The 19,057-nt window shown below is 52.1% G+C and overlaps 7 protein-coding genes across 7 annotated transcripts; 3 read left to right on the plus strand and 4 right to left on the minus strand.

Annotated features, from left to right (window-relative positions):
- Window positions 1-104: 104 nt before the first annotated feature.
- On the plus strand, window positions 105-701 carry ACET3X_008925 (uncharacterized protein; the record flags this gene model as incomplete). The annotated part of the gene is made up of 1 exon (XM_069455063.1): window positions 105-701. One exon carries the CDS (start codon window positions 105-107, stop codon window positions 699-701), a length of 597 nt encoding a protein of 198 aa, XP_069303002.1.
- A 907-nt stretch (window positions 702-1,608) lies between these two features.
- Window positions 1,609-3,044, plus strand: ACET3X_008926 (uncharacterized protein; the record flags this gene model as incomplete). Its single annotated transcript, XM_069455064.1, has 3 exons — window positions 1,609-1,890; window positions 1,938-2,418; window positions 2,926-3,044. The coding sequence occupies 3 exons, from the start codon at window positions 1,609-1,611 to the stop codon at window positions 3,042-3,044; spliced, it is 882 nt and encodes a 293-aa protein (XP_069303003.1).
- A 1,486-nt stretch (window positions 3,045-4,530) lies between these two features.
- ACET3X_008927 (uncharacterized protein) lies at window positions 4,531-6,117 on the minus strand (the record flags this gene model as incomplete). Its single annotated transcript, XM_069455065.1, has 3 exons — window positions 4,531-5,201; window positions 5,260-5,705; window positions 5,777-6,117. The coding sequence occupies 3 exons, from the start codon at window positions 6,115-6,117 to the stop codon at window positions 4,531-4,533; spliced, it is 1,458 nt and encodes a 485-aa protein (XP_069303004.1).
- Window positions 6,118-7,329: 1,212 nt separating this feature from the next.
- ACET3X_008928 (uncharacterized protein) lies at window positions 7,330-8,817 on the minus strand (the record flags this gene model as incomplete). The annotated part of the gene is made up of 1 exon (XM_069455066.1): window positions 7,330-8,817. One exon carries the CDS (start codon window positions 8,815-8,817, stop codon window positions 7,330-7,332), a length of 1,488 nt encoding a protein of 495 aa, XP_069303005.1.
- Window positions 8,818-9,107: 290 nt separating this feature from the next.
- On the plus strand, window positions 9,108-10,561 carry ACET3X_008929 (uncharacterized protein). Its single transcript, XM_069455067.1, has one exon. It carries the CDS (start codon window positions 9,281-9,283, stop codon window positions 10,118-10,120), a length of 840 nt encoding a protein of 279 aa, XP_069303006.1. The 5' UTR covers window positions 9,108-9,280; the 3' UTR covers window positions 10,121-10,561.
- Window positions 10,562-10,735: 174 nt separating this feature from the next.
- ACET3X_008930 (uncharacterized protein) lies at window positions 10,736-13,804 on the minus strand (the record flags this gene model as incomplete). The annotated part of the gene is made up of 2 exons (XM_069455068.1): window positions 10,736-13,500; window positions 13,552-13,804. The coding sequence occupies 2 exons, from the start codon at window positions 13,802-13,804 to the stop codon at window positions 10,736-10,738; spliced, it is 3,018 nt and encodes a 1,005-aa protein (XP_069303007.1).
- Window positions 13,805-14,720: 916 nt separating this feature from the next.
- ACET3X_008931 (uncharacterized protein) lies at window positions 14,721-18,914 on the minus strand. The gene is made up of 3 exons (XM_069455069.1): window positions 18,278-18,914; window positions 16,402-18,210; window positions 14,721-16,346 (listed from the first exon to the last, which is right to left on the minus strand). Exons 2-3 carry the CDS (start codon window positions 16,609-16,611, stop codon window positions 14,943-14,945), a joined length of 1,614 nt encoding a protein of 537 aa, XP_069303008.1. The 5' UTR covers window positions 16,612-18,210; window positions 18,278-18,914; the 3' UTR covers window positions 14,721-14,942.
- Window positions 18,915-19,057: the final 143 nt, after the last annotated feature.

Raw genomic sequence — 19,057 nt, forward strand, 5'->3', positions numbered from 1 at the left:
TCGCTCACCCGAAAGAATCCATCCATGGTTCAAGTGCTTTCGATTTCACCCCACCCGCCTTTCTTTCACCCTACGTCACCGTGCATGCGAGCCATGGGGAAGCCATGAGCGTCTCGTCCATCCTCGCCAAGCGGCTGCCCAAGACGTTCAAAGTCACCTACACGCCAGCCTACAAGACGCTCATAGTCAACCACGTCACATCCGATCCCTCGCATCCCCTCCACGAGACGCAGCGCCGCAGACAAGCCGAGAGGAAGAAGGAGGGACTCTGGTGGCATGCCACAGCAGGCGTGGACCTGAACAAGTCCAGCTGTATAAGAACATGGGCTAGACGCCGACTGCGCAATGCTGTAGTCGACGAGCTCAAGGCCCGCGGATACGACGAGACTGGCAAGTTCGCCAACGCCAAAATTGTGCCGCAGCGGGCAGATTTGATGGCTAGAGTAGTCGCTGGTCAGACACTGGATCTCAAGGGAAGCCTGAGGTTACATGTACAGGCTCCTTTGATTCCCGCCAAATACGTAGACATACGCGCAGAGGCTGGGGCTGTCATCGACGCTGTCAAGTACGCTGCAAACAAAGACGGACCAAGAGGGTATGCCTCAGAGAGATCAACCAAGTGTCGACCAGCGTACAACACACCTCCTGCGTTTGCGCAAACATCTCGGTATCGGACACACAAACCCGTCAAGTCACGCTAGTGGTGACGGCCGGCTTTGCAGTCCAATCGAGCTTGTAGATTACAAAGAGTATCCATTGCCTATCACAGTGTGCAGTCACAGTCGGTAGGCTCCTGCGATTTGGCCATGGCTTGGCGCATATAGTAATGTATCCTTCTCTAACGTCCCAACCTTTATATGGGGCCTCAAACAGTCTTTCGTCCCTTGAGAAGAAAGAGGCCAAGCGTCCGACGGATACACAGCGCCCAGATCTAAAACTACTTACTGCATCTTCACCCACATCAGCCTAACGTCAGCCTAGCATCATTCTTCTTCTAAACCTGTCTTTCACAACGGTTTCGGTACAAGCTCCGAAACAGACCTTCCATGCAATACTCAATTCCCTCTTCCAGTAGTTAACAAACCTCTGTGGATTGCAGCGGAGACTCCACCGGGCCAATGATTGTTAGTCACTGGCTTCTCTCTGGCTCCTGTCCTGTGTAATTGGGTATCGTGGGTGTGCTAATGAGTTGTTTTCGGAGTGGACGATCGATGCTCAGCATGGCTACGCATGCGACTGTGTACCTAGATCATTTCCCAACACAGCCATATAGAGACAGAACAATTCTTTGTGAGCACGTCGACTGGATAGTTACTACAAAAAGCTACTCGTGGCTAACATAAATTTTGAGTATGTCATGCTGCTGTGAAGTAGCTGAGTCGACCAATGAGCTAGCTTCGGCCCTGAATGCGGGTCAATCTCCGCCCGCAACGGATTGGATCAACCATTGCATGACCCACCATTGCATGACAGCACATCTGTCCTACATCTCAAGTTCTATATCACGGGTACGTGGAAAACAACCCCTGGGGGTCAAGTTCAGACTCTATTCCGAACTGGTTCATCACTTAGGCAGCGTCGCAACGTCAACAAGGAGTCATTCCCATCATGGAGTCCAAGGATGAAAACGAGTTCCAGCTCTTCACCTCCTTGCGGTATGATCCGTTGCTTCTCAAATCGGACGAGAACTCCAGGGCAGTCCTGAACTTTGTGACACCTTCACCTTTCTACATGCTTGCGTATCATCGAGATCGCATGGTGGAAGCCGCCCAGCACTTTGATTTCTTCGAGGTCGAAAAACGATTGAAAGATGGCAAGGCCTTACATGAAGAGTTGTCCAGGCGGGTGCAAGAAGAGATCGAGAAGACAGGAAAAGATGAACCAATGAAGGTATGACTAGTATGAAAACATCATGCAAGACAACTAAGTTTTTGTAGCTTCGACTCCTGTTCGACAAAGCCGCCAACCTTACCGTGGAGTTCACTCCCATACCCGCTGTACCACTCTCCACACTCTACCCTCCGTCACTAGATCCACCAAAATCAGCGACTCAGAAACACCCCGCCGACACCTTCAAGCCCTCTCCATTAACAGGAGGTGCTCTCAATCTCGGGCCCTCGGACACCCTTCCAGCCGCCACATCAACACCACCTGCCCCACCGGAATGGAAGATCAAACTCGACACCGAGCCAACCCCTTCCTCCCCATTCACATTACTGAAAACTACAAAGCGCGAAATGTACGACCAATCCCGCCAACGCGCGTTACCCGACAACCCCGCCGGCCCAGCCTACCGCGAAGTAATGCTCTACAACGAAGTCAACGAACTCACAGAAGGCACGCTGACATCTCTCTACCTTTTCCGCGGCGGACGGTGGGTGACGCCGCCTGTTGGTGTGCCGTCCGGCGAGTTCACGAGTAAGACGTTGAAGGATGATGGGGCTGATGAGGGGGAGTTGAGGAAGCCGTTTGCGGGGCGCTGGGGGCATAGTACGAGGAGTGCCAAGGTTGGGGCCGGTGGACAGAGGGGGACGAGTCGGAGGTGGGCGTTGGGAAGTGGGTTTTGTATGGAGGAGCCGGTGGGGATTGAGACGGTCGAGGTAGGGGAGGGTGTGTGGGTTAGTAATGGGGTTAGGGGGTTTGGTTTTGGAAGAGTCGTTGAGTAGAGATGCGTCGGTGCTTTGATGTGTTGGTTTTGGGTTGTGGGTTGATCTGGAAATGGTATTGAGACATGAGAATGCTAATGATGGAGTGGTGTCTGCTGTGATAGCAGTTCATGTTTGAAAAGATTTGTGAACACAAAAGCCATTGATCGCAGCCAACACACCCAGCCAGAAAGCCAACAACGGGACGGTTCGCTTCTGCAGAAGATCTCAACTTGTTCCATCTCAGAGCCTGAGATTTCAATGGTTACTCTACTCTCAGCCTTCGGCACTGATCATTTGAGCAAATTTGTGAGCTTTCCTAACAGGGATGAGGTTCAGGATTTGGTAATAGCTCAAAACAATGAGCTTGTGCCTAAATCGACAGTCCCACAGTTGTGATTTCGGCTGCTGCAATCTTCAACCGCTAAGTCCAAGCAAGAGCATCGCTAACCGTGTGTGAGACTATGGTAGTTGACTCACAAGTCGACTTGCGGCGCCAAATTCGGGTGATGATCCACTCCATCCAGTGGTAGCACAACGACGCACAGAAGTTGACCACTCACCTCGCTCGCATCTCGAATTTTTCTTGCGAATAACATCGTCTGATACGAAAAGCATCGCAGAAATAAATAGCTTAGGCTACTAGGCTAAGAACTTCAACCCATGGAACGAAAATGGCCAGGAAATATGAATAGCCTCGCAAGTCATATTTTCCTACACCTCTGAACTGCTATAGATACCTGCAAAAAGTCAGAAACAAACCCACCGACGCACTTTTACAACTATCCAAAATGGCACCACTCTACAAAACCCGCGAAAGCTTCAGCAACACTGCGCTCTACACCACAATTCCCCAAATCTGCACCTCCGAAGACGGATCACTTCCATCTTGCTCGATCTGTGATGAGCCCTGTACCTTGGCCTTTGTGGGATCAACACATCACATGCTACAGATGCCATCATGCTCCCACATCTTCGGCGCATCCTGCATCGAGTCCTGGTTCGACTGTGCCAGTACCTGCCCCCTATGCCGCAAAGACTTCTTCCCCATGGAGCCAGAAGAGATTTCGAACGAGATTCAAGAAATTCCAGATCTATTTTCTGAGTTGTTCACAGTGCTGGGCGAGGTGAAGAAGAGGTATCCGCAAGGAAGGAAGGCCGTAACGGGCATGGAGAATATGATTGCAGATCTGGGAGAGCAGATTGTGAAAGACACGGAGGAAAGAAAGAAGAGGAAGGATAAAAGGAAAATAGCGGTATGGACAGAGCAGAGGCGGCAGGATGTTGAAGATTTGAGTAGTTGGAGACGACAGGTCATGCTCGAATTCATCGAAGATAGACCATCACCACTAGCAACACCGTCGATGACACCACAACATTCGGACGTTCACTCCGTTGGGCAAAATATCACCAACTCGCTTGTACATGACTTCGCACCGGATGTCGCAGCGCATGCCGGATCTGGGATGCTTGTTCCAAGTACAGCTGGCCGTACCCAACTGCGTAGTGCACAACGTCTGGCAGAGCGAGCTGAGGGACTGGGCTTATCAAAGGCTGCTCAGGATGTTAGGAAAACATTGAAGAGTCCTCTCGATGCACTCATCAAGATAAGGCAAGGCTGGGGCCGGTGGAGGTAGAACTGAGAATGACATAGCTATATGCATAAGAGAAGATGCATACTAAAAACGAGTTCGTATATTCGTGGAGATTACAATCAAACTATACATGTAAAAGGGGACTAATTACTTGACATCAGGACTGAAAACATGACTTCTGGTCGCGCCTATCTAAGTCTTCCCAGTCGATCAACGGGAAAAAACATCGTAGAGTTGTCATATCATGCGTTCCCGGCTTTCTTCCATCATGCTTGTACTAAGCACCCACTCTACACCCTACTTTTCTCACCCCCTGTGACGTGTGATACGCCACTCGCAAAATCCGCACTCTTAAATTTCCGTGCGCATATCTTCTTCTCAAACAGCTCATCCAGCTCCCCGAAAGTCCGACCTTTAGGTTCAGGAAGCCGCCACCAACTCCACAAGATACCAATTACACTGGTACCTGCCCAGAAGAAGCCGGCTTTGGCGCCCCAGTCCCAGGCTGTTGGATTCAACATGCGCGGGGTGATAACATTGGTGATGATACCAGAGATGTTGTAGCTGTTCCGCGCCAGAACAATTGTTTTGCTTCTGAGTCGCGTAGACGGGATTTCAGAAACGAGCGAGTAACATATAGGGCCGAGTGTCGCATCGTATGCCAGTGTGAAGGCCAGTAGTAGCGCCGCAATGGCCCATTTGAGCGATGAAGGGTGAGAGTTCATGATCTCGGAGGCATCCTTTTCTGCTTTTGAGTGGGCGGCGACAAGGTCGTTCACGCAGGAGAGCACGCCAATTAGCAACACGAAAACCAAGGTCATCGCTTGACCGGAAATGTATAGTGTGCGCCGCCCGAGGTGTGCCATTAGAGCCCAGGAGATGAAGACGCCGACGAGACCGAGGGCGAATTGGCCCAGGGAAAGGGTGAAAGCGTGGGTGAAGCCAAGGCCAGCTTGTTCGTCTAGAAATAGTCAGCATGCAGAAGCCAAGTAATATCGTACACAGGTTGAATGCCTTACAGAAGTATGTAGAAAAGCCCATGAAGGTACCACCACACAGTGTCTGGATCATCCAGACCATGCACGTTATCTCGGTCCTACGCTTATCCACTCCTTTGAAGCAGTCTTTGTAACTTGTGCCACTTTGCATCTCTTCTTCCCTTTTATTCGTCTGTATCATGGTCTCCATAGCGCCGCTCAGCGTTGCCTCGAACTCGTCGTCGGAACTCGTCGCTGGTTTTGTGCGCAGTCGGCGCAGGGTTGATCTCGCATCTTCAAGGCGATTTTGACGGATGAGCCACCAAGGTGATTCAGGCGCAGCACATACGGCAAAGAATATAGGAAGTGGAAAGATCCATTGTAGGGCGAAGGGGATGCGGTAAGACCAGGTCGTGGTGTTGTCAATCATACCGCGCATAACGACGGACGCAATCAGTTGGCCGAGTACCCAGCACGCGTTGACGTAACTTGAGATTGTTAGCGATGCATCACTTTCATGGCTGCAGAATCTCAACAGCGGGGCTCAGCTTGTACTTACGTCGTCAGATAGGCCCTCAAGGCCACTGGACAGACATCTGCAGCGTATACCGTGCATATGCACTGGAACATGCCCCAGGGCATGCCTAGTAGACATTGTCCTATCAACAGGACCACCTTACTAGTGGCGAAGAAAGGCACAAGTATGAAAACACTCATCGCCACCAATCCAACCATGAGCGTGTAGCGGTACCCGATACGCTCTGCTAGTGTTCCTGTAGCGAAGAGCCCTACTATCTGTCCCGCTAAGCCACCGTTCACGAGTGCGCTTTGCCAGTCAGCGCTGATTTCGTATCGTCCGTTTGCTTGTAGACTACCGAATTGTTTTCGGAACGCTTGCATCGCGAATAGATTCGGTACGAGAATGGTCGAAAACCCTTCCATGATGAGCGTCATTGATAATAGTACGGACCATGTTATCGCTTTGGGGTAGAGGTGTATGCCTTCGCGAAGCGACATTGAGCGCTCCATTTCGTTGTTAGTCTCGATGATAATGTCGGATTTTTCTAGTATTGGGTCTGGGAACTCCAGTCTCGTTGTCGCCAATGGGGAGGTTAGAGTGCCCGATTTACTGGGTAAACTTATTGCATCTGAGTGACCTAGCCACATGAGCTGCTGATCAAGGTCGACGACGCCATGTCGCTTCCGATCCATGGCAGACACCATGATAACGTCGTCTGAGGTTGTCTTCGATGCAAGCTCAAGCAACAGCGCGACTTGATGTAGACTGGAAGTGGGTGGGGAAAGTGTAGGTTAGTCAGAACAAGAATGAGACGTCGAGCTTCATAAAACAGTTACAATGTACACGTGGAGGCGCGGAGGCAGGAAGACCGCGGGGTTACGAGGCATTATAATACAAGGGTAGGGACCAAAACGCATAACATCCTCATGACTCAGATGAGCGAACCGTTTTGAGCAGAACCCGATAATGAGTACATCTAGTGGACATTTGCAATAGGCAACGGCGGGGGATACTACAAACAGTCAAACAAGGCAACGCTGATTCCTCCGACTAAGGCGTTAGCGGACCGAAAAGAGAGTCGGCCAAGACTTGAAAGCATTGCGATTTCAAGAATACTTGGCAACTCAATGTAGAACCGGTGGCCGGTAGTCAAGCGGTGCCAATGCAGGTTGACTCCGAGGCAGATTCAAGCTTTACAATCGACCATTGCGTGCCGGACGGGAACACGCGACTGGCGCACCGTTGTTGGTAATGCGAGAGAACGGTAGGCTCCACAGGATGACCCGTCCCTGTGTGGTCGAATCCAAGTGCTCAGAGCGACTATCAAGATTGCCGGAGCCGATTGGCTCATCTCATGTTTGGACCCAGTAAATTTGATCAGTACTGTTTTCCAATGTCTAGATCGCGTTAGCATATCATTTCGACATGATGCATGATGTTACATCGCGTAATTGAACGGGAAGTACCCTGTGGGAAACATGGCAATCAATATGCCCGCCGGAGGCTGGTAGTAGGCTGCAGGTAATATTGACTTGGGTATATTGGTATCGCGCAACTACCTGGCCAACAGAATTCCAATGTTTTGATATGCTTCACTGCTTGGCGGCAGCAGCAGCAGCCTCCTTCTCTTTCTTCTTGCGCTCAACCTCAGCCATCTTGGCCGCCTTCTTCATGGCGTTCTTGGTCATCGGCTTTCCGTCGGCGTCAAGCATAGGCCCTCCACTCTCTGTGTCCTGGGTCGACTGTTCGAGCTTGGGCTTGGTGGGGTTGGGGTTGCCCTTCCACTCCAGCTTCCGCGGGCGGAGGAACTCGTCTAGTACCTCGTCTGTGACCTTTGCTCTTGCTTCTTGGAACTGCTTGACGTACACAGTCATAATGTCGACGCATTCCTTCTTCATCTCACCGGTCAACAGCTCGCCTTTGCGATAGCCGTCGGCTAGCTTGGTGAGTTTGGCGTCATCGTCTTCGAAGTAGGAGATGTATTGGTATGGCACGTCAATGTCAGGGTTTCCGCCCTTTTCGCGGTGGAGTTCTAGTGTCTCTTGGCCACCAGAGAAGGCCTTGGTGTTGATCTTTGTTTTGATCTGTTTTGGCGTATCGCTCATGTATATAGCAGAGTTGGCATCAGACGCACTCATCTTGCCACCAGCACCTTGCAATGAAGTCAGGAACTTGGAGTGGATGAGTGCTGGTTTTGGCGAGGGCAAATCCATCCTGTTGCAGTTCTCACGGACCAAGCGGAAGTAAGGGTCTTGATCGATGGCGCAGGGGATCAGGCAGGGCATGGCAGCCAGTCTCTTGGAACGTTTGTAGGTCTTGTAGTCCTCGCCCCAGATAAAGGGGTATGATGAAGCAAAAGCGGCAACACATTGCTTGGCTGCGAAGGCGTTGCTGCCGATGTTGGTTGAGCCATCGAAGCCGAAGGCACCGCGTACTTGGTTGTTGGTAATCAGCTTCTCGAACTCGGTGGCGTTGAGACTGAAATGTCGGTTGTAGCCGGACGAGAAGAACTCGGAGTCAATGTACATGAAGGTCTTTTTGGGGTCGAAACCAATGGCGATGATGTCCTTGGCGTTCTGGCGGGCGAAGTCGTAGACTTGCTCTTGCTTCAGTTTCTGCTTGAACAAGAATTTCTCGTCGTCGGTCAACATGATGACCAGCGGAACGTCGAAGACATCTTGCAGCCACTTTGTGAACTCAAAGGGAATCGTGTGGCCAATGTGCATAGCGTCGCTGCTGGGACCGCGGCCGGTGTACAGCAGGAAGTCGTCGCCGCGCTCATACGTGTCGAGAATCAGCTCCAGGTCGCGGTGTGAGAAGAAGAGGCCCCGCCGCAGCCAGCGATGTGGCTTGTGGCCTGTGATGCGCTGGAATCGCTCGAGCAGCGGCTCGTCGATGAGCTTGGTGGCCCACTGCTTGGAGATGGCGACATAGTCAAATTCCTTCTCGTTTCCCTCCTCGTCGACTCCTGCCGACACATCCCAGGGGTCGATTTTCTGCTCGGTGGCCTTTGAGACGGGCCGAGTCGCCGTGTCGGCGAGGGAGAGGGCGGCGACGGCCGGTGGCTCGGGCTCAGTCATTGTGCGGCGGCGGCAGATGGGCTGCGGTTCTCTGGTGTTGTCGGTTGACTCACTATGCGACAGTCGAGGATGTTCCCCCCACCCCACTCTCTCGTTTGGCGTTCCTGCCTAGACGTAACTGCTGCCCCGCACTGCGCCACATGACCTGCGCCACGGCTCAGCCACGCCGGCGTTGGCGGGACGAGGCGCCGACACATGTCAGCAAAACTCGTCATGGCACCATGGTCGTGAGCTCCAGACGTTTCTATCCTCGATCGTCACACCACCGACTCCGACGTACCGCCTTACCCCACCCCACCCCGACCCAACTCACCAGCCCGTCCAATTGTCAAATCACAGTTGGATGCGCTTGACGATGCGACTTCATCGTCGGAGATAGAAGACCGCGCGTTACAGGCTGCCCTGAGCTCCTACCTACCCAACTGCATCCTCGCATCCACCGCCTGACCACTAGCACGCCAACATGGTCAAGTTCTACTCCGCCAACGAGACGTACTCGTACCCTTTCCCCGCCGTCTCGCTCGCCTACTTCCTCCGCTATCCGAATCCCTACTCTACTCACGTGCTTTCCACCGACACCATCGCCCGTCACTACGACCCTGACACGCAGCGTCTAACCACCATTCGCCTCCACTTGAAACGATCAAAGCTCCCTTCCGCTGTCCTCAAGCTTGTGCCGCAGTCTCTACTGGGCGCTTCGGCTGGTGGTGAATCCCAGACTTATATTCTTGAAAAGTCGGTCGTGGATATTAAGGAGGGATGGATGGACACCGAGTCACGGAACTTGGAATGGACTGGTGTTTTGTCTGTCGTAGAAAGGCAGAAGTTTGTGCGTCCCTCGCCATCAGTGTCCCAGGAAATGAAGACGCGGCTGCCTATCGAAGGCGTTGCTCAACGTCATGGCTTGATCAACTTTGGCGGCAAGGGCGCCGGTGCCAAGATTGAGGATTCGGGCGAGACTACTGACGTCACAAGCTCAGTCACACTCCACAGTCACATTGGCGAGACTTGGAAGAAGAAGCGTGAAGCTGCACGCGAGGATGCCGCCGAGGACGAGCAGCCACCAAAGATGGGCTTTCTGCGCAGCTGGGGCACCGCGGCCCTGCAGCGCAACATCGAGAAGATTGGCCTCTCGCGTGCGCAACGAAGCCAACCCAATGCGCGTGAAGGCATGAAAGTCGTTCTCGAGCGTATGCGGCAAGGCGGCCTTGTTGGGGTACTCGAGGGCATGCGACAGGACCGCGAAGCCATTCTCGCCGGCCGCCCACTAGCAACCCCAAGGGCAATAAACAAGGACGATTGAATTCTCTGCCAGATGGTGGTTTTGGCCACTCGAACAAATGACGAGTCCCATGTATTCGATATGAACATTCAGCGACGGCGCAACGGTCTCTCTCCCTACTTTGTTTCCTTTCGTCACCCCTTCGCTCTCAGGGTCGGTTGGGGCTGGGTTCTGTGTTACTATTACGCTTCTGCGGAGGTACCGTGTCTGGTTTCGCAATGATTGCAACGACATTGAAGCGACAGGCGATTCTTTTGTACCATACGGCAAGTTTGTAGACGTCATGTCTCTGCGAATCTTCACCGTATAATGAAAAAAAAAAAGTTTATTCACGGCGCTGCTTTCTATCATAACTAAGGTTGCAAACATAAACATTGCCCATTAGTTTTACTCTGGTATAGGCGCAATCTGTCTGCGTCGCCCTCTTGGTAGTGACAGCTGACTGTCTCCTTTATAATGTGAACGTAATCCTAAGCAGCATCACCCTACCTACAATCCTTCCATTGCATTGCGCTGAATCATTTGAACTTTTTTGCGCAAATGCATAGCATGATGGGAATCCAGCACAAATGGTGAGGCTTCATAAGACCTTTCAGTAAATTTGATTATATACGCTGGTAACAACATGACATGCGCTTAAGCATACGCCAACCTCTCCTCGGTCCATCCCGGCCTCAAGTACTCAGAGTCAAAGCTCGAGCTCCAGCTGCTTTCAATAGCATACTCCTGCACAAGCTGCACGTCAACTTGAGCACCCTCCTCAGACTGCGCCCACACACTCAGACCAATCACGTTGTCACCTGAGTAGTTGAGGACACCCGGTGGGACGGGGAACTTGATCTCGTTTCCGACATACGGGTTGAATCGCGCATATTGGTAACCGTTGACGAAGAGCTGCACGCGGATAGTCTTGGAGCCGACGGCGTTCATGACAAAAGCGAAGGAGGCGTCGATCTCAGCGGGGACGTCCAGAGGGATAGTAGTGCGGTAGAACTTGATGTCGGCACCCTCGAAACCGGTGGACGGAGAACCAGACGCCCACTCAGAGTCGTCGAAGCCTGGGAGATGCCATCCGAGACGCTCGGCGGTAAGACCACCCTCAGCGAGGGGTCCACGTACGGGGTCGAGAAGTTCCGTCTCGCCACCGGCTTCACCGGCAATCTTCCAGGAGGTGAAGTTTGCGCCTTCCAAAGTAGCACGGAGGATACCGCGGGGGTCAGTAGCACCACCACGTAGATCGTGACCGGTGTTGTCTTGTGCGATGAGCAGCACATTGGTGCTGTTCTGGTGGAGAGTTGCGTTGGCGAAGGACAGAGTCATGTTGCCAATGCCCAGGGTGGTGTTACCCAACCACGAGCCGACCAATTCGCCGTTCAACCATGCGCTCCAGCCAAAGGCAAGGCCACCCTGAACGGAAAGTTGCACGCCGGTGGCCGCGCCGTCAAAGTAGCCACGGAAGAGATGGAAGCTGTTGTGGAAACCGTACTCGTCCACGTAGAGGACTGGTAGGGTGTCAGGCTTAGTCGGATTGGGAGTGGTGAGATGGTCAGCGACAACCCATGCAGCGCCGCTGTCGTCGTATTCTGGTGTCTTCTCCGGGAGTCCTTCGTTCATCTTCCAGTTGTCCAAAGAAGGAAGGTTGATGGTGCCGTCGAACGCAGCGACATGGGCCTTCAAGCTGCCGTATGCTGTTCGTGAAGTCGCTAGCTCCTTTCCATTCCAGGAGAGTGTCTGCGCACTGCCAGCGGCAAAGACTTCGATGTTCGTACTGTTCATGATATCACCCTTGAGAGCAAGAACACCAGAATCTAGAGCTACGTGGCGGACGAGGTATGGGCCCTGGACAAGCACGGATTGGTCGACCGGCGCGAATGGGTCGTTAGACAGGTTAGGGGCCCAGAACAGGTATGCAGTGGGCTTGTCGGCCACAACAACCTTCACGCCGTTGTCGAACTGGTATACGCTCATTCCAGAAACCCTTTGGATGTTAGTTGTAAGACCATGGGCCTCGGCGTAGAAGGTCGCGTTCGAGCTTGTTCCGTTGCTGACTAGAGATCCCTTGGAGGCACCCTTGACATGGAACTCGACAGACTCTCCGACGCCAGTTGAAAGGACGACGACTGGCTTAGAGTCAATCAAGGCATATGTGAGGACCTCGGCGGTAGAGTAGGTGAGCGTGTTGTTGCCCATGGCAAAGTCAGTAACAAGGATCTTGGACTGATGACCATCGAGAACAATCGAACCGGCATGCTGAGGAATAGTCAAGTTTCCAACCGAGGTGCTGACGTGAAGCTTGAACGACTCCTTGGTGGCAGATGAAGAGGTCGAGTGAATTGTAACATAGAAAGCAGCATTCGTCAGAGGGTTGCGGAGCTCACTGGCCTCAACAGCTGAGTTCGTAGAGTATGAGCTTGAGCTACCGAGACGGTTGGTCACAGTGAGATCGTCGGCAACGCGGGTGAACATGGCCAAGTTCTTAGTCTCGTAGTATTTGGCGTCAATTTTACGGTTCTCGCTGATCGGGCTGCTGTAGTCGTAGGAAGTAGCAGTGACCGGAGCAGCTAGAGCACCCCAGTTGGTTCCTCCAAACATCATGTAGAGCGAGACGGCTGTCACGCGCTGGGAGATAAGGTTGCGGTAGAAGAGGTTTGCAAAGTCAGCTCCAATATCGCCTGGGCAGCCACCCTCTGGTCCACCCCAGGGATTGTAAGAACCACCCTGGAATTCCGGGAAGAAAGATGGTTGGGTTGGAGAAACCTCAACGAAATGGTCGTAGTAGTCAATGACCTGGTAGGCTACGTATTTTCCGTTGGTGCCAGTGCATTCATCAAGGTTGCAAGACCAGCAAGATGGGTAGCTGTCCAATCCAGCAACATCGACATTGCCCACAGCACCGGGCGCAAAGTCCTTGCTCCAGCTCTTGGTGTTCATGTTGGGGTCATTGTGAATTAGAGGAACGTCGATACCATGGGCTCGTGCAGAGTCCTCCAGTGCTTGCATGTATCGTCCGGCAGCTGTGTTGGGAATCTTCTTCTTAGTGTCCTTCCACTGCTCACCATATTCGTTCTCGATCTGGTAGACAAGTGCATTGCCACCTTTGGTCACAAGATGCTTGGAAGTAAGCTCGGAAAACTTGGAGAAGTAAGGGTCCAAGGCCTGGAGGTATCTTGGGTCATCATCCCGAAGCTCTCCGTATGCACCAGTTGTGAGCCACAGCGGAAAACCTCCGGCATTGGCTTCGGCGTTGACGTAAGGGCCTGGCCTGGTAATTACGTACAAGCCGACGCGTTCCGCAATCTCAAAGAGCTTGGTAAAGTCGTGCGCGCCGGTCTCAAAGTCCAGTGTTTGGTTGTTTGCACTGTGATAAGCCCAGTTGCCGTAGAAAGCGAAAGCCGTGAAACCTGGCAATTGTTATTTCCTGCTCACTGCGTGTGGCGAATATATAAACTTACCCGCTGCCTTGATCTTCTCCAACAGATCTTCCCAGACTTCGTAGACGGGGATACGCCAGTAGTGAATCTCTCCAGAGAAAACGAAGAGACGCTTTCCATTGACCTTGAAGGAGTAATGATCCCACTGTACGACCTTGTTCAGGCCGTTGTCGTGTAATGGCCAGGCACTAGGTGTGTTGTTTTGAGCATTGACACCGGAAGTAGCCAACGAAGACAGAGCCGAGAGCCATGAGAGCCCTACGATAGTCTTCATCTTGGATGTGGGTTGAAGTCGTCGAGACCAATTAACACTGTCGCCGTTGTACTGGACATGCCGAAGGTTTATGAGCACTACGCAGGTACCGAACCCCAGTCGTCCCCGAGTTACGAACAAGACGCTAATGTGGCGCTATGATGGAATGCATTGCGGGTTGCGGGGATGTCAAGGTCGTCTCAATGGTGGAATTGAGATGTACTTCTGTGAACGCTCCACCGGGTGCGCCGAGGCCCGGGTAAACGCTGTCGACTTAGCATCGGAGGCGGATGGACTGCGCAGATGAGTTAGCTCCGCTGGAATCCGACATTGTTTCCGTTCGACCAAGACGAGGAACAGGAAACCGGGGAATGAGGAGAAAGATTTGCACGGTCATGACAGGGTGTGGAGTGCTTGGAAGACGGGGGTTAGTCCAGAATGAGCTCGGTTGGCCTTCATCTCCGACATGGACTGGTCGACACCGTATCTTCGGCCTCCGCAGCGATGCATCAATCAGAGCTTCTGCTGAAGAAAAATCAAATGCAAAATGCTAAATCCATCTTTTCAAATCATACAAAGTTGTCTCCTGACTGAAAACGGTGAGGGGTGGCATCAAAGCTTCGGGATAAATGCAGCCGACCAGCCGTGGTGCGAGCTCATCTTCCGGTACTCCCAGCCATTGCTGAATAAGCAAAGAAGGCACCGGCGATGATGCCGAGGAATGTCCCTAATAATCTCTCTAATGCCACAGAATCCACATGTCCATGTTTTTAGACGTCGAGCTGCTGCTTCTGAGGTAAATTTAGCGCTACTTAAATACGCGATGGTTGGGCATGGACTTGTTCTAGAACATGCGCTAAGATAGGTGATGACTTTTTCGCATTTATCTCAAATTCTCTGCAAGGATATCACGAGTGAGTATTGAGAAAAATAGACGGGTGAAGATAGTATGCATTGTTTATGATTGATTGTTGTTGTCGTCTAAAGCTCAAGAGAATCTTGGAAGGTTCCCCACATGAGCAACAGCACAGACCCTCACTAAGCCAGCCATCCCGAGAAGCGTGTCTGCGCCACCATGCTTCATTTTCTACTACGACACATCGTTTCGACTCCCGAATAAATGCACATAACTTCATAGGATATCTTATGCTACGACAGCTTACTCGTTGTCCCTGACATCGATGACAGTGGACTTGAACTTGCGAGCGGAGACCTTGCGGTTGAACAAAATGTCAAGCTCACGGTATGAGCGTCCCTTTAGCTCGGGAAGACCGAAGTAGGCGCTGACAAAGCAGACGCAAGCTGTGCCGCCCCATACATATCCGCACTTACCAGCCATGTTCCAGCCGGTGGGGTTGAGCATTTGCGAGGCCAGGTAGATCATAGGAATTTCCGCGACGTAGTACGCAGCACGACCAACACCTGTGCTCAGAGCGCGGAGTCGGATAGAAGACGTTTCCGCAATGATGGAGTATGAGATTGGACCCATGGTTCCTGCGAAGACGAACGAAATGACAATGCCCAGACACGCCTGGGCGTAGTTGGTCGCATTGTTCTGGGGGATAGAGGCACAAATTCCCAAAAGGAAGAGTAGGCAGACATTGACGGCGGTACCTCCAAGGTAGATTGTGCGACGTCCGAACCAGTTGCTCAGGGGCCATGAGCACATGTTGGCGACCAACTGCAGGCACGAGTTGATCAGGTTGAGCTTGAACGAAAAGTCGGAGGACATTCCCGCCTGCTCGAAGAAGAAGGTTGCCTGGTTGGCGATCAAGTTACCAGCAAAGTTCTGCGATGCATAGATCAGACAGGTGATGATTGTTCGGCGAAGATCGGTTCCCTTGACTAGGTCGAGGAGAGACGGATCACCACCTTTATGGGCTTCAATCTGCACTGTACGCTCCATCATGGCAAGTGTGTCCTCGGCGGCAGCTTGTGTTCCGTTCCTGCGACCAAGGCGCTTGATGGATTTCAGCGCTTGGTCTCTGCGCCCTCTGCGTACAAGCCACCATGGTGACTCGGGTGCAAAGAAGACGAGAACCATGAGAGGAGTGGGAAACACCCACTGTAGTGCAAGCGGACCTCGCCATGCCCACTCGTCGTTGCGTTTGTTGTAACTGTACGTGGCGGCGGCGACGATGATGCTACCAATGGACCAAGACATCTGGAGAGTGGCCGTGCAAGCACCACGGAGGACGAGAGGAACAACCTCACTGGCGTAAGCAGGCGAGTTGGCGATGAACATGCCCCATGGAATGCCTTCAAAAGCTTGTCCGATGACAAGAACCGCGAGCGAATCTGCGAAGAAAGAGATGAAGATGGTCGCATTCATGAGCATGAGCGCCAAGAGGGTCGTCCACCTGTAACCAAGGCGATTGGTGATGGGGCCAGTAAGGAATACGCCAACAAAAGCACCGCATTGGCCCGCTTGGAACAGCGAGCTCTGCCACTTTGTAGGGATGGTTTTGCCGATTTCGCCGGCGACTTGGACTCCGTATCGCTCTTTGAATGCGCCAAGAGCAACAAAGTTGCCATTCAAGAACATGTCAAAAGACTCCATGACCTATTCAGCGTTAGTCATGATCCGACGAGAACGGCAAAAAGACACCAAGACTTACGATAGTAAAGCAGAAGGTGAACGCCCAAAAGCAAGCCATGGGATGGTCCTTGATTGCTTCCCACATGCCCATATCATGTTCGCGGTTCTCAGCTGCTTGAGCATCTGTCATGAGTTCCTTGTCCTCAAAGATCTCAGCTTGACGGCTATGGCTCTTCTCCAGGGCGCCATCGTCGGCCGCATCTCGCTTGGTTTCGGCAAAGCCCGACATTTTCGGTTAGCGTGCAGTGTTACTGGACGCCACAAAAATCGAGGAACGAATAAGCAAAAGCTGATGCCAACAGCCAAGCAGACATGGCGAGCTTGGAGAGCTTATATAGTCCACGCACTTCGAGAGTTGGCCTCGGTGTGGATACACTCTCGTTATCAAGCCCACGGGGCCCCGCGACAAGCTTTCAAGGGTGCTTGTCATTTTCATGGGTCCCTATTGGCGGGTCTCTGGGGTAGGAAGAGGCCGGGGTCCGAGCAGAGCCGCGTAGGACTGTCTAGCCCAAACTGCAGTCATTTGCAGACTTCCTATTGATGCGAAATTCCAAAGCTAATGAACATAAGTAGCTTGTTCAGGTAGGTCTGCCGTGCAACGGCGGCTCGAGAAGCTTTGGAGTACAAGTTTTGCGGAAGTGCTTCTGATTGTGTATTAGTGAGGCTGAATGACAGGTGCAGCACGTTACTAGACCTCGTAAGTGCCGCGTGCCGCGTGCAGCTTTGGGGCGGATGAGCAGTGAATGAAGAAGCAAGGAGCTCGAAATTGGGGAAGACTGGTATATTCCCTGGTGTTTTGTGAACAACTAACACGCAGCGGGAAACGGCTACTTCTCCATCGAAGCAAGAGACCAAATCGACGTTTAGTCTGATGAACAGAATCTGGACATCGCAACGCCGGCCGTAGTATCGCGTGTTCAACCCACTGACCAAAGGCTCGGTTGACCTAAGATCGTCTGTTATGACACCACTAGACTCGTGCGAGCGGCCAATATCGGGAACTATGGCCAGTCTTGGCAAGCGCCGGTGGGTCAACAGTATGGGTCTTCGGAATTGTGTCATGCAACACACACAGATTGACGGATCCTCTTTGTGATCAGTGTCTGTTAGACAAAAGGAAAATGGTGAAAATGAGAGCAGAATAAGGTGAATGTAAACGTAAGCACCAGATATGTGGATTCAGCAACTGTTGCACGGTTCGGTGGAGTAACGCTCCGTAGTCTGGTCAAGCTTTGGTGGCGCAACCCAGGTACTGCTTGTATTAAACAGCATCTCTTGCCGCGGCATTGTGCGGAACGATCATGGGCTAGGACCTCTAGAAGCAGGATTGTCAAGCATCAGAACTTAAGCATTTAGGCCACTTCAAGCAAGCGGTCCGCATACCACTCTCGACATTCCGTAGTTGGACACGGCTAATGTACTGCCCAAAGCACGACCAGTCCCATGCCATGGGTGTGGGAGTATAGCTTGTTCTGGGTACCATGTGGCTGGATCGCTAAGCAGTGTGACTGAGGAGCTACCTAAGCGTCTCCGAATAGCGAAGAACTACTTCTGGGCTGGTTAACCTTGTAGGCGCTGATAGACGTGGGATCTAGTTCAGGCCTGACGGGCTTCTGTTTTACATTTACAACACTGAACCATTCACTACCAGTTTGTGTGGCCAATCGCAGTTCAAGAAAGCTAGATGATTCCGGATACAAGCGTGCATTATATGTGCGGAGCAAACATCTGCCACTGTTCGGCTCTCGGTTTTGTGATCGTCAGCAACAAGTCAATGCGGCAGTAATGTTTGGCTCTAGCCTCGCGTACATTCCTTCGATTTTCGCGACTTTCTTTCGTAAGCAGGTTGTCTGCGTGAGAATTATGAAAAATCAGCTCAGAGATGCATGACTTACCATACTCGGACTGTTCGCGCGAAGGACAAATTCCACTGAGCTCGTCTCATCCATACATCTTCTCCCCTCCAGTCAAAATGCAGCCTCTGCGTCCACAGGCTACTATGAAACGTTTAAACTCTCATATCCTGTATGCCTGGCTTCGTAACAAAGACTCGTCGACAAACACTGTGATCCGACAGATTGCTCTTTAATCTAAACTTCCAGAGAATGGATATGTTGTGCAATGTCATGGGGACTCGTTCAGCTCACCAATACAAATATTGAATGGCGAAACATCATGGGTAGGGTACAGTCCAGCAGATACAGGATTTTACGTATGCAAAGTTGAAGGCAAGGAGATTTGACAACGTCATGATGACTTGGCTATCGATCCTGTCAAATCGACAAGGTTATCATAGCGCGCATCTCCGTAAGGCACCTCCAACTGTCAGATATCTTGGCTTTTCGTTTTCACGCGTAGTGTTGGCGATTGTCAGTGATTTGGGCTGAGCGAAGGGCGTCGGTCTGAGAGACATACCACGAAAGCGCCACGGCGACGCGGTCATGGTTTGGCTGACAGGGGAGAGCGAAATTGTGTAACCGCAGCAAGGTCTTACAACAGCCTTGCTGCAGCCAATAAAGACAAAAGAGTGCGGGTGGCATGGGGATTTGGGGAAGATGCAGGCGAACTGGCCGCCAAAGCTAGCGCGTGCAGTAGCGCCGCACCGGTCCGCTTCGTTCTAGCCCCTCGTTTACGTGTATCACAAACAGAAACATTCTTGTGCGACATAAAAAAAC

The sequence above is a fragment of the Alternaria dauci genome, chromosome 9, assembly GCF_042100115.1.
Source record: "Alternaria dauci strain A2016 chromosome 9, whole genome shotgun sequence".
Taxonomy (NCBI): domain Eukaryota; kingdom Fungi; phylum Ascomycota; class Dothideomycetes; order Pleosporales; family Pleosporaceae; genus Alternaria; species Alternaria dauci.

Bases quoted from the DNA above. Each gene is read 5' to 3' on its own strand.
- ACET3X_008929 (XM_069455067.1), top strand. From the start codon at position 9,281: ATGGTCAAGTTCTACTCCGCCAACGAGACGTACTCGTACCCTTTCCCC.
- ACET3X_008931 (XM_069455069.1), bottom strand. From the start codon at position 16,611: ATGTCGGGCTTTGCCGAAACCAAGCGAGATGCGGCCGACGATGGCGCC. The intron at 16,347-16,401 runs GTAAGTCTTGGT...AACGCTGAATAG, and splicing joins TCACCTTCTGCTTTACTATC to GTCATGGAGTCTTTTGACAT.